Consider the following 14,552-nt stretch of genomic DNA (forward strand, 5'->3'; position numbering starts at 1 on the left):
TCCTCACTCGGGGTTCTCCTCGTTTCAACCAGGGTTCCTCATCATCATAAAAAAAAAAAAAAGGAAATCTCATGATAGTTAAAAAAAAAAGGAAATTATTGCAATGTAAAAATAGAGTAAACATATAATTAACATAAAAACACCGCAAACCATTTTCTTAAATTGCGTTAAAACAAGATTTTAATATAGGCGAAAGTCACACATTTTTGGGCCGAGTCAGACGACCGCTAGTATATTATAAGGAACTGCGTTCTCATTGGATCCCATCTCTCCTCTCCCTTCTACGGCTATCGAAGGAAGAGAGTCTGGTGCAGCTTTTCACGATGAGAATGAGATTGGCAATCGTTTTTCTTCTTCCCTTCCTCATAGCACCAATCTTTGGCATGGGCGCAGCCTCTTATCTTGACAGGACCTGCACATACCCCTCATCCTTCGGACCCGGCAGCATCCTCTACTCCAACTTGGACACTCTGCTGAAGGGCCTGGCCCAATACGCGCTCCAAAATGGTGGTTACTATCTGGGCTATACCGGCGCAGACCCCAACACTGTTTACGGTCTCCTCCTCTGTAAGGGCGACGTTTCCCAATCAGAGTGCCAGACCTGTGCGAATACAGCAATCACCGAAATCGAACGAGGCTGCGGAGCCGCCATCATATGGTACCAAAACTGCCTCCTTCGCTATTCTCTTACCAACTTCGGGGGAACCGTGGACACCAATGACCATACCTGTGGGACAAGCCAAGCAACCGTGACTGTACCAGACCCGTCTCTGTATGACGGTCAAGTGGCAAAGTTCATGAACGGTCTAATTTCTGCGGCCACCAGTGTCGGTGGGTCGGGCTGGGCGACGGGGTCGACGCAGTTGAACGACGTTCAGAATATAACTGGCATTGCCCAATGCACCAAGGACCTCGCCGCGACTGACTGCAGCACTTGTCTGCAATTTGTGAGCGCTGCGGTTCCGGGATGCTGCGCCAAAAGCACCGCATGCGGGTATTACACAGGAAGTTGCCTCATATACTATAAGGTAAACCCACCTGACGGGCCGCCCTCACCACCGCCGCCATCACCACCATCAGCACCATCTCCTCCCTCTCCTCCTGGTGAGCTTTGCAATTTCATGTTTCAGATGTTAATATCAACTTACGTCGTTACTAGGATGGAAGTTTGCTAATTACAATACGATAGAGAATTGAATCCTCTATGTTAAGAGTAGTTGTATGATAATATCAACTAACGTCGTTACTAGGACTTAAGTTTGCTAATTACAATATGATAGAGAATTGAATCCTCGATCACAATTCGTAATCTGTTGCATAGATGATTTCATTCTTTTTTGCGTCCAAAGCACAAAATTCAGCCAGACATTAAAAGCTCCGTTCGTTCTCTCTCTCTCTCTCTCTCTCTCTATATATATATATATATATATATGTGTGTGTGTGTGTGTGTGTGTGTGTGTGTGTGTGTGTGTGTGTGTGTAGCTCTTAATTACTACTTTTCTGGCCTACCGTCAGCCTACCATGAGAGAACAGATGTTTTGAGATAATTTTTTACAGTTTTTTCCCTCTAGATGTGTTCAGCATGGTGAACTTGATAGAAAATATAATGTTTTTTCGATATAAAAACATGGTTTTGTATGTCCTTAATATTTATGAAAATCTTATATCATCTATTTTTAAACCTTATATAAACTTGCGCTCATGTTGGGATTGGACTATCCAAGATTCGATTCCTATAAAATTAAGCATGTAGAACACATCTTTATTGTCAGATTTAAGAAAAAATGAAGAAAAATGCATCAAAAGAACAATAGGTTGGCAGTATGCCAGAAAAGTGGTAGGCAGCTACCACCTTTTGGGCCAAAAGTGAGTGGATGTGAGCCCACGAGACGCCGTTCCTCACATCATTTTTTTCAGCCAAAAAAGGCTTTAACGGCGGTCGCTACTGCTAAAAGTTATTTTTTGCAATTTTTAGCCCCCTACAGTCAGATCGTGCAGTAGTTTGGCCATCATTCGAAACATGAGTAAGTTCATGAAATCCAAAATTTCAGTGAATTTAAAGTTACAACTAAAACATACAATATAAATGGGTCTTTAAATTTGGCATGACAGAATCAAATGCATAAGGTCCTTGTCATGCACAAGTCGGTATGCTACCAAATGAAGATCACCTATGGAATATTGAAACAGTGGAATCAGACCGAGCTATGTTTAGACTTAACAGTTAAGAACAAGTGGCTGGCTTATACAGCACCTAGGAAAAATGTTCTAAACCTGAATTAGTCAAAAAGATAATTGCAAGTAACTTTTTTATCAGTTGCGACATAGAGCTAAGACATGGACCTTATTATTATTATTTTTTAAAGGCAAGCTGGGGTTAGGCAGACCCCTATCAGTTATACAACTATATCATTGGGTTTTGAACTTGCAACATCTAAACACAAGGTGGCGTGCACTAGCTGCTATATTCAAGATTGTGTAAAACCTCATGCCTATACCAATATCACCTATCATCACTTAGCCCACAAGAACCTGTCCTTGATAGTCAACTCGAATGCCTTTTACTTGACTCGCCCAAGTCAGCGTGGCCCTAATTGATTCTCAAGTGGTAGCACATGAACTAAAACTAACGCTTTATTCCTGTTCACAGAGAAATTTTCAGTAAAGGATTTAGGACGTTCCAGACTTCCACCAAGCAATGGCTCGAGTTTTTCCTTTTTATTTTTGAGAATGACTCTACAATCTTCCTTGATTATGGCCGAATTTTCTTTCTCGCATACAACACCCTAAGGACCGTGAAATCCAAAGCATTAATCAACTCTGATAGCTACCAAATCTTGCAAGGAATTATATGTTATAGAAGAAGAAGAGGGGTACGGGACATGCCAAGGGTCCCTAGGTCGATTGGGAGAGAGTGAAGGGAGGAATGTGGATTTCTATGGCAGGGAACTCTCGAGGTCAGGCCTAGGGAGAGGGTTGAGGCCCAAAGGGTGGAAACAGAGGGTCGAGGGAAGGGAATAGGGGTTTCCGATGTAGGGAACTCGAGGTCTCAGGCCTAAGGCAAGGGAGAGGGTCGAGGGAGTAGAGTCGGAGGGTCAAGTGAGGAAATTTGAAATTGGTTGTAACCGAGCCATCCCATCAAATGATGGATCATCCATTTTGGAGTGGTCGGACCAGTCCAAAATGAGGGACCGGCTGAATGAATTTCTCATATATATATATATATTATGGATGCCTTTTACGTGCTTGATTTGGCATGAATAAGCTCTTGGATTGTTCAATTATGACATACGAAAATAACTAGTTCAATATTCTCATGATATACACAATAAAGGGGACCGTCCTACCAAAGGAAGGTAAAAAATTTACAACCAACGATGATTCGATGGCTCTTCTTCTTCAATGCTTGAGCATCTCATCGATCGAACCTTATATATTTGTTATTTATAATTTATTTAGTAAGAAATATGCTTTACATGAAGACTTCACTTTATATAAGCATATTTTTTGAAATGTAAAAAATCTATGGCTCGCTGTTGAATTTTAGCATTTTTAAAAAACACATCTAAACATTGAAAAATCATAATCCTAAACATGTTGCTCATTAAATGAATGATAATGTAAAGTCCGATCCATGAAAAACTTGATCATTGGAGAAGGAACACCATCAATTATCAAATATATAATAAGTAAATTAATTTTGTGTGAAACACTTGGATTCTTGTTTTAGTAAACTGACCATGACGAACATACAGTGCATTCTCCGCATGACTATATATTACTTATAAATTTGTTTTTGTATTCAATAATATGATACCATCAACAGTATCAAAGAAAAGCTATACACATGCTTGATCGTACACACAAACACAAGTTGCAGGCAGGTACTCGCTTCACTTGTTGATTCTTTTGTAACTGAGCATTTTTTTGAAAGGCTTCATAATTGAAAACTTGCTCTTGTTTCAGTAGACCCGGATGGGGAGGGGGACAAGGTCACCACCCCTGTCCAGTCTCAAAATTCTGCCCTCCATCACCACCTCTATCCCTGCACGGGTTTTGATTTTAACCTCCATTCCTGTTTCATTTTCTTCATCCCCAGTCCAAACGGGGTGAGGCTCCTATTTCCCTTGGTCCAATGCCATTCCTAAAGAGTATTTTAGCATTTTACTAACAGGGATCGGAGGCAGGGCAGGGGAAAGCGTAAGTTCATTCCCGCATGGGTTTTGAATTTAACCTCCATCGCAGTTTCATGTCCTCCATCCCCGGTTCAAACAGGGCAGGGCTCCTATTTCCCTCGGTCCAATGCCACCCCTAATTAAGAGTATTTTAGCATTTTACTAACGGAGATCGGGAACCGGGGGCAGGGCGGGGGAAAGCATAAGTCCATCCCCACCTTCATCCCACATGGGTTTTGATTTTAACCTCCATCCCCATTTCATGTCCTTCATCCCTGGTCCAAATGATGCAAGGCTGGGTAGTGCCCTGTTTCCCCCATCCACTGCCATCTAGGGGTGGCAATTTCTGACACGACCCGCCAACCCGACTCTTAGGCGGGTTCGGGTTGAGCTTAAGCCAACCCGTTTAATAAACGGGTCGACCCATGTAACCCGTTTATTAAACAGGTCGGGTTTGGGTTGGGGGTATGCCAACCCGCCAACCCGGCTGACCCGTTTAATAAACGGGTTAGGCGGGTGGGTCAACCCACCAACCCGCCAACCCATATGCCCGACCCGCCAACCCGTCTGCCCGACCCGTCAACCCGCCAACCCGACCCGCCAACCTGCCTACCTGCCAACCCGATCCGTCAACCCGCCAACCCGACCCGCCAACCTGACCTGCCAACCTGAAAACCCGTTTACCCGACCCAACCCATTTATTAAATGGGTTGGCGGGTCGTGTCGGGTTACCCGTTTATTAAACGGGTCGGGTTTGTGTTTGCCACAGCCGACCCGTTTAATAAACGGTTCGGGTTCGGGTTGAGGTATGCTGACACGCCAACCCGCCAACCCGACCCGATTGCCACCCCTACTGCCATCCCTAGTTTTATGACTCAGATGCATATTGAAGCTAAGACCTGTCATCGGACCTTCGGGTCCAAACCCGGGTCTTAATCGGGTCTTCTTATTTATCTCCATTGGGACTCTATATTATTGGGACTCTATATTGTTTGGTATGATTCTGGTCTACCGTTGACACCCCTACTCGCACCGCTTGAAGATCTTATTTTGTAAGACATCCCAACACCCTCAGCTTGAAAAGCTATCAAAATTGAATAAGTTTTAGGTAAAATTCCATTTAGTGGGAAACCTTTTGCCCCTAATTAAAAATATGAGCAAAACTTTTCTTGAATTACAACTATGGGCCAAACGTTTTCGGGAAACAGTCAAATTGGGACCCCAAGGTCAACATCTATGGTCTTGAAAAATGTGATTTCCTTTTTTGTTTTTTGTATTGTCCTTTCAAAATTGAAAAATAGAGTGGTCCGTTGGGGGGGAATACTTATATAGTGAGTCCCATATTTGAAGTTAGGGGGGTTTAGTTTTATACCATTTAGTGTGTTGTTGTTAACCCATTTAGTTTTATCCATGGTGAGCTATCTTGGGAAACTTATCAGATATCTTTAACAATGGATGCAGGTGATGGGAAAAATATCGTCGTCAAAATCACAGTCCCGGTATCAGTGGTGGCGATTGTTTTAGTCTCGTTGAAAATAGTGCATATCATTCTGCGACGAAGAAGGTAAGTTGTGATGATGACCACAGTGATTAATAAGTGACTATGGAAGGAAAAATATGATGTACTCCTTTCTATTGGAGGCTTATCTGCTATGATCAACGATGGATGCAGGAACAAGTAGGTCAACCCCAGCAATAAGCCAGGTCATGCCGCTGCCGATCGCACCGCCAACGACACCACCAACACCGGGTGAGCTTTGATGCATCTCACATTTTCTTGATTTTTTCTGTTCATCAAGCACTAGGATATGGTATTAGATGATTTTTTTTAGTAAAGAACATTTTTTAGATCGTCCAATTGCATTGCATGAGCCGATATTTATGAGATTCTCATCCTCCGGCGACTCATTTAGCTGCAAAGCAACATGCCGCAGGCATTCTGGGCATATGCACGATCCCTCGATTGTCGCCAATGCAGCCAGGCGCGCACTGCTCATCAGACTTGGCTTAAAAAAATTCGAGTCAATTCGTTCCCTTGTTGTACCTGGCACTGAGTAATTCCTCGTCACTCTCTTGCCTTCCGTTGTAAATTTTCCTGCAACCAATACAATCTGAATATTTTTCCATAAAAAAAAAGATATTTATGAGATACAAAAATTAATAATAAACAGCACATTAGAATTTCACAGTTAAAAAGAAAATCAGATTTTTACACCAAAAACACTTTATCGAAAGTTTGTTTTCCTAACAAATCAACCATTTTGAACACATCTCTGGGGTCAGCTTGATCAAATGAAGCGTACATTTGTTAGTTTATGCTAGAGAGTGTGATACTTCAGTGTGTAGCCTCTCTCTCGGATGAAAATACTCGTTTTTTCCATTCTTTTGCTTCTGATCGGTTTAGACGAAGTATACTTCAATCGATCACAATTGACGGGGTGTTGTGGGAAGGCCAGAATCTTGTGCCAGCGGTCTCCGATTATTTCGAGAAGCTTTATTCTATTCCGCCAAATACAGGGAGTAATATTGGGCATGAGTTATTTCTTTCTCTTCAACCGGATCAGGTCTTAACCTTGTGTTATCATCGCAAAAACTTTTTCCCTCCCTTGTGAGAGAGAAACAAATTTCGCGAGTCAAACTCGACCAAAGTTTTGAAAATTGTTTTGAAAATTTACTCGCCTCCGTTTTGAAAATTTGCGGGAAAATTCCATGGAATGGGATCCGCTTGTCGGTACGAGGTTCAACCATTCCTGGCACCTTTACCAGGGGTAATTGAAACAATGACCAATTATGTGCTTTAACTTGACTCAAATATCTAATATATGCTTTATTTTTCCTAGAATGCACAAAGAATCAGGCTTGTGCTATGAAATTTTTAAAAAATGCAAGTTTGAGAAACTATGATGTTTGCTTTGAAAAATTGAAATGCATTTGGAAAATGATTGGAAAAGTGCTTGAAATTGGAGTTTTTGGGAAAATCATTGAATTTCATTGGAAATCAGAAATTGGATTGAAAATGAATTCTCAGGAAAATTTGAGCTTTGGAAAATCGATTTTGAAATTTGGAATTGCTTTTCTGAGAAAATGGATTTGAGAATTCTAAGAAAATCTAAGAAATTCATTGGAAAATGACTTTTGAAATGAAAAATGGATTCTCAGGAAACTGAGTTATCAGGAAAATGAGAAATCTGAGAAAATCGATCTTTTTGAAAACTTGAGACTTTGAAATTTAAGAATGTTAAAACATAGGAAAATCTTGATTTGAACGTGGGAAATGCTTTGAAATGTCATTTGAAAAACTTAGGATTTTGAGAAAATCAGATCCTGAGAAAGACTTGGTAAATCCTTGAGAAAATTGATTTTTTTAGAATTTAAATTGGAAAATGAATTTGAGAATAATGCAATTTGAATGATATGAATGAATGAATGAATATGAATTTGAAAATGGAATTTCAATTGAGGAATTGGGAAATCCTTTTGAAACTTTAAGAAATGCAGTGCATTTTTGAAGTTAGCCTAAGAGTGTAGGCTGAATGTGGCTAATATGAAGATCATAAATCTTGGTTTTCTTCGTATTCTGACTATGGCCATAAATACGAATCCCACCGAGTTTATAAACTCCATAAGAGCTTGTGCACGTGTCATTCGTGTAAACCATAGTGAATTTGAAATAAATATGCATGAATCATACATCACATATTAAAATTTGCATAAATTAAACTATATGCAATGCAGTCCTATTCTAAGCAGAAATGTAACTCTTATTCCAAATTATTACATTTGAGGTTACATTGAATTGAAATAAAAAAAAAAAATAAAATCTTCTTCTTGAATATTCCTGCAAAACTAGAAAACAAGGTTAGCACAAAAATGTAGGTTTTTCTGAATTTATCCGAAAATATGGGAAATTATCGGATATTATTCAGATATAAACCCAAAATCATACCCCCTTTGATATAAACATAATGAATAATGAATAAATTTCGAAAATAAACTTGAAAATTCGAAATTGGGGTCAAAATAACCAAAATACCCCTGATGACCTTGAAATCAGGGTTTTTTGAAAGAATTTTTTGTAAATTTTGGAAATTTGAAAATCAAATGAAATAAATCAAACATAATATGATGAAATATGATGATATGCATGAAATTTTAGAGAATTAGAAATTGAAATTTCGAAATTTAGGTCAAAATGACCAAAATACCCCCGATAACAAGACTATGGCCTTGAAACCAGGGTTTTCTGAAATACCTTTTGCAAAATTGAAAAATATGAAATGCAAATGAGATTGAAATGAACCCTAATATGATTCTACATGCTTATATACATGATAAAACCCTAAAATGACGAAAATATCATAAAATATCAAATTTAACCTGATTTTCGCTTCTGAATTTAAAGATAAACTAACACATGGAGCAAATGAACTTGGAATTAAACCAAATTTGGCATGGAAACCTAAAATAACCCTAAAAACATAATGAATTTCGAAAATCTAATTTTTTTATATTTTTAAATATGGAAATTCAAATAAAAACCCTAAATTTCATGATTTTTGCCTAAAATATTGATTCTAAAGGGGATTTAGGATATCAAACTTCCATTAAAATTTTCAAAATTTTATGGGATGACAGAGGACAGTAAGGCAAAGATTTTTGCCTTTTACACTTTCTGGTTTTGACCTATGGTCGGAGCTGTACCACTCCGGCAAGTCGGATCGGAATCCGGCGACTCTAGTAAATGAAGGAAACAGATAGGTTTCGGTAGAAAATGTGGGAAAAATGGCAGACAGATGGGAAAATGGCTGAAATTATGGGAAAATGTCCCTGACAAATAGAGGAAGATTTGATTTTTTGACACTATTGGGATTCGGGTTACGGTTTGGAAAAGGCCACACTGCTATCAGAGACCTAAATCTCTGGAATTTCTGGACATTGGAATCTGTTAGACAGAAAGATAAAATCCGGGAAAAATAATGAAACAGATCCAAAAATTTCCAAATTTTTGGAAATGATAGGAAATTATGTTAGGAACAACTTTTATGTTGAAAGTTTTTGCAGACAGACTACATATTTGGAGGAGTCGGTGCATTAAGATCTGTCTATATCCTGACAAAAGAAAATCGAGATTTTCCCAGGGGTCTGAGAAATCCGATTTTTTACAGAGATCAAAACTGACTGGAAAAACCTCAAAATTTCCAGATCATTAGTAGATTCAATGATGAATCTACTATGATTTTTGGAGGACGATTTGAATTTCCCATGAGGGTGGTGCCGGAGGTTCTTTTCTGCTAAAGCAGAAATTGAAATCTCAGAGAGACAGAAAACCCGATTTAGAGTTTGATTTTCTAAATGGAGTTACAAAACCAGATTAGACTTGGGTTTTTTTCAGAAGATCAAAGACACATATATCTAATAGCCATATAATTTACAAAATTTATTGATGAATAAATGCACGTGAAATAGTGCATGGATTTCATACCAAAATGACAATTTAAACATTCTAAGTTAAGTAGTAATGAAATCTATATGGCATGAATGAAAAGGCTACTAAACTGAAAAATTTCATAAAATATAAGACTAAACGAAATTCAATGGGGGACATGATTCATTTTCTTGATGTTGGCTTATGAAACAAAAGATTCAATCTATCGATTAGATGAATCTTTCTTTATCTTAGCCCATATACATGCAGTATGTGTTTTTCTTACTTCCTAACACTTATAATCATGAAAGAAGCTCCCACATCATTATAGACTCATTTTCTTTTCTTTTTTTTGAACTAACTGCCCAGCATTCACATGAACATAGCCTTTTAACATTCTCTTTTAATCACCCGATATTAGCAAAATTTGATGAAAGCTTCAATAACACAAGAATGGATCTTACCTTGGTACCTTGGTGAAATGAGTAGTGGCTGTGGTGATGATGGAAGGAAGGTTGTAGATCTGCTACACTTGTTTGAGGGAAGTTGAAGGTAAAGGAGCTGCAATGGTGTGGCGTAGGAGGAGGCTCGGCTGGAGCTTCACTAAGGCTTCAATTAGCGATGAAGGTTGGAGCAAGTAGGGAAGCAGCTGGGCATCCCTTGGAAGAGGTGGCTGCAGTGTTGAAGTGGCTGGCTGCTTTGGAAGAGGTGGCTGCAGTGTTGAAGTGGCTGGCTGCTTTGGATGCAAGAAGGCCTGCAGGTGGCTGGAATAGCTGCACCAGCTGGATCAATGGTGGTGGTTGGATGATGGAGCTGCGGGATCAATGGGATGAAGGAGGCTGCCTTGACGTTGGTAGATGTTGAAGCTTGCTGGAGATGGAGCTTGGCGATGGCATCAATGGCTGGAAGTTGCATCCAAGAGGAGAGTTGCTGTGGTGGAGCTTCTATGCTGCTGGCTGGATGGGCTCTTGCTGCCACCAAAGAAGGCTGTGATGAAGGAGAAAGGGTGCTGTGGCTGGAGCAGCCAAGGTGGGAAGAATAGAGAGAGAGAGAGAGAGAGAGAGAGAGAGAGAGAGAGAGAGAGAGAATTCAGCCAGCCGTATGGATCCCTTTTTTTTCTTATGACAACTTAGGTTTTGATAAAAATCAAAACCTAAGTTTCTAATATTGTTTCATGAAACAGCCTACGTGAATTGGCTGTAGCCTTCTCCCTTTGAAAAAGATGGAAAGGAGGTAAGGAAGAAAGGGGAAAGAAAGAAGGGAAGAAGAAAAAGAAAAGGAAAGAGGAAGAAGAAGGGAAAAAGAAAGAAAAGAGAAAAGAAAAAGAAGAAAGGGAAAGAAAAGGGAAGAAAGGAAAGAAGAAGAAAAGAGGGGCTGGAGGTTTGGGTGACCATCTTGTGGGTCCCACCTCTCTAAAATAAAATAAATAAATAAAAATTAATAAAAACAAAACAAACAAATAATTTTTTTTTTTTTTTTTAAACTGAAATGGAAATGAATGGACCATCTCAGAGCGGGTCCAAATTTCAATTTTGAAATTCATTATGAAGATTAGAGGGGTAAAATAGTCTTTTCAGAAAGTTTCCAGACGAAACGAGCTATTTTTGGCAGTTTTTTAAACGAGCTCGGATTTTGAAGTTCAATACCCCGTTGCGAAGCAAATCCAGTGTAGAATTTGAAAATTTAATTTTGAAAGAAATCTAGATTGTTTTTCTCAAGAAAAAATTTCCAAACGAAACGAGCTATTTTTGGCAATTTTTGAAACGAGCTCGAATTTTGAAGTTTAATAGCTCATTGCGAAGCAAATCCAGTATAGAATTTGAAAATTTGATTTTGGAAGAAATCCAGATTGTTTTTCTCGAGAAAATATTTCCAAATTTAGACTCCCGGGGGTAAAAATGTTAATTTTGGAAACCCGGGGTTTGAAATTGATTTCTGAAAACTTTTAAAACTTAATCTGGATTGAAATTTATAAAGCTGGAGTTCTGGACTTCGAAAAATGAAATGAAATATGATGAAATGTTATGAAATGCTGAGAAATGATATGAAATGATGAGAAATGACATGAAATGCTATGCGAAATGCTAACCCTGAATGAAGAATTTTGGATGTCAGACCCCGATCGACACTTGTATCTGTTTAGAAAGCATTAAAATTGATAAAATTTTCAAAATAGCTCAAGAAATGGTTTTCGGGACTCTACTGGGTCAGAGTGACACTGAAAATTGAGGTTCGAGCTGGATTGAACTGAGATGAGCCAGATTGAGCTAGGTTTTAGAGTTTCAGAACTCCAATGAGCTGACAATGATACTGACTCAATTGACCTTTCCGACTGAATTTTCAAGAAAACTTGCCATTTTTAGAGAAATGGTACGGAACGATCACTGGAGCGAATTGAATTACGATCTTGAGCTGGCTTTGAGCTAAAAAAAAGGTCAATAATACTGACATGAACTAAAATCGAAGCTCAAACACTAGCTCAATTGACTAAACTCAACTCAATTTCAGCTGAAAGAGCTAAAATGGACTAAAATGGACTCCTAGACACTTGGAAATGGTTTTGAACTAAAACTGGAGTGCTTGAACTTCTGGTGAGCTCAAGTTAGACTCTGGGGAGTATGACTGACTCAGAGACAATTGGCTTGGATTTGAGTGAGAAATAAGCTCATTTCTGAAGAAATTATCCCATTTTGGCAGGAATGGTCAGAAATGGAAATGGCTTTCTCACTATGATTTCAAATGAGCTTGAAATGACTGATATTCTGACTGTTCTGAACTGACCAATGAGCTTGGTTGACTCCGACTGACTGGGGTCCGGGATGACCTAGGGGTAAAATGGTAATTTTCCTAATAAAAATGGGTATAATGGTGATTTTCTGAAACTGACTCGGGGTTTGACTCCTACATCGACCTAACAGGGTTGGCATTGCACAAGGAGGATTGTTTGAAAGTGGATGAGTAAAATTTGGGGTGTTTACACCTTGCAACGTAGGTTTTCAGAAGCAGAAATCATGAACGCAATTAAGGATTTGTTGGGTTGGAAGGCACCGGGAGTAGATGGTTTCCCTGTAGATTTTTTCAAATTATTTTGGAGAGTAGTGAAGAATGATTTGTGTACAGTGCTGGATGAGTTTCATCGTAACTCTAGACTGCCTAGGCAATGTCATGTCGGATTAATCTCTCTTATTCCAAAAGAAAGCGCTGCCACAGATATTATGCGCTTCCGTCCCATTTCCATAATGGGAGCCTTGTATCGTATAGTCGCAAAGGTATGAGCCTCAAGACTAAAATTGGTGGCGTCTAATCTTTTTTCTGCTTTTCAGTTTGTTTTTTTTCCTAATAGAAGAGTTCAACAAGCATATATTTTGGCTTCAGAGGTCATTCACTCCATGCACGCGAGTCGGACTCCTTACTTCGTGTTGAAGCTTGATTTTAATAAAGCATATGATTCAGTGTACTGGCCTTTTCTGTCGCAAGTGGTGAATCACATGGGATTCGGTAGCCGTTTTTCCAGATGGGTGTCAGAGCTTATTATCAATGCACAAGCCATGGTGTCCATTAACGGGGTAAAGGGTGAGCAATTTTCTTTGCGGCGGGGCTTACGACAGGGATGTCCGCTATCTCCGCTTTTGTTTAATACAGTGGCAGAAGGACTTGCAGTGATTCTTAGACGCGCGCAGACAAGGGGCTTCTTACAGTCATTGGATATCCAAGGCTTTTCTGGTCATATTATACAATATGTAGACGATATGCTAGTTTTTGGAAGGGCTTCAATACAGCAGATGCTTCGCGTCAGGCTTATTCTCATGTTTTTTGCAGCGTTGTCTGGGCTGAAGCTAAATGAAAATAAGTGTTCGATCACGCTTCTGAATGGCGATCCGACCAGTCAAAATACGGTGGAAAAAATTTTCAACTGCGCAATACGGCCGTTGCCGATCAAGTACTTGGGCCTCCCCCTACAAGTCAAGTCAACCTCTAAAACATCATGGGCACCCGTTGTTGACAAGGTGTGTCTTAAGCTCCAGTCTTGGCGTGCAAGATATTTGTCTCTTGCGGGCAGAATTACTTTGATCAAACATGTTTTGTCAGCAATTCCAGAATTTTTCATGTCGGTCTGTGTCATGCCTGTCAATGTTGAGCACCAACTGAAGCGCGTCTTGTCAAGGTTTTTGTAGCGTGGTGTAAATGGACCTTATAAGAGGCACTTGGTGGGATGGGACTCCATCGTTATGCCAAAGACTATGGCTGGCTTAGGAATTTTTGCTTTGCGTAAAAGGAGTGTGGCATTGGCTGTGAAGCAGTGCTGGTTGGCTCATACGTCACAGGATGCATGCGCAAACTTCCTAAGGCTAAAATATGGTCTAATCGATTCGCTTGCTGTTCGCCGGGGGGCTCGTGGACCATACACTTCGCATTTGAGGAAAATGTGGTTTAGGGCATTGCGTTTGTTTCTTGACAGGGATTTGGATGTAGGGGTAGACGGATCTTGGCTTCAATGGGCAGTCTCGAATGCGGGAGTTTTCCAAGTCCACAAGGTCTACCGTTCTCTTCTGCCTCCAGGTCAGGGCTGGATCTTCAACAATGCTCTATGGGCGAAGGGACCATCTCCGAGGACCAAGGTATTGGCTTGGTTGATTCTTCATGACCGGATACAGACCCATAACAATATCAAGAGGATGGGTTTTCAGTTTCCCAGTTGGTGTGTGCTTTGTCGACAGGCTGAAGAAACTACACAACACCTTTTCTGGTCGTGTGAAGTGTTTCAAGAATTGTTTTCTAAAACTTGGAGGGCTCCATCAGTTGTTGTGCGGGAGGGTTGCTTTGCGTTAGATCTTATCCTCGGCCCTGCTATAAGTAGACGCGAAAAGAAGTGGAGGACTATTTGGAGAGTTTGGTTGTTTACAGTGTGGTGGTTCATATGGATGGCCAGAAATGATGCTACTTTTCGGGAT

The 14,552-nt window shown here is 39.9% G+C and overlaps 1 protein-coding gene across 1 annotated transcript; it reads left to right on the plus strand.

The window, feature by feature from the left end:
* Positions 1-323: 323 nt before the first annotated feature.
* Positions 324-1,175, plus strand: LOC149844663 (cysteine-rich repeat secretory protein 38-like). The gene has a single exon (XM_089985779.1). It carries the CDS (start codon positions 324-326, stop codon positions 1,173-1,175), a length of 852 nt encoding a protein of 283 aa, XP_089841905.1.
* Positions 1,176-14,552: the final 13,377 nt, after the last annotated feature.

This window comes from Nuphar pumila, chromosome 2 (genome assembly GCF_984573655.1).
Source record: "Nuphar pumila chromosome 2, dmNupPumi1.hap1.1, whole genome shotgun sequence".
Taxonomy (NCBI): Eukaryota; Viridiplantae; Streptophyta; class Magnoliopsida; order Nymphaeales; family Nymphaeaceae; genus Nuphar; species Nuphar pumila.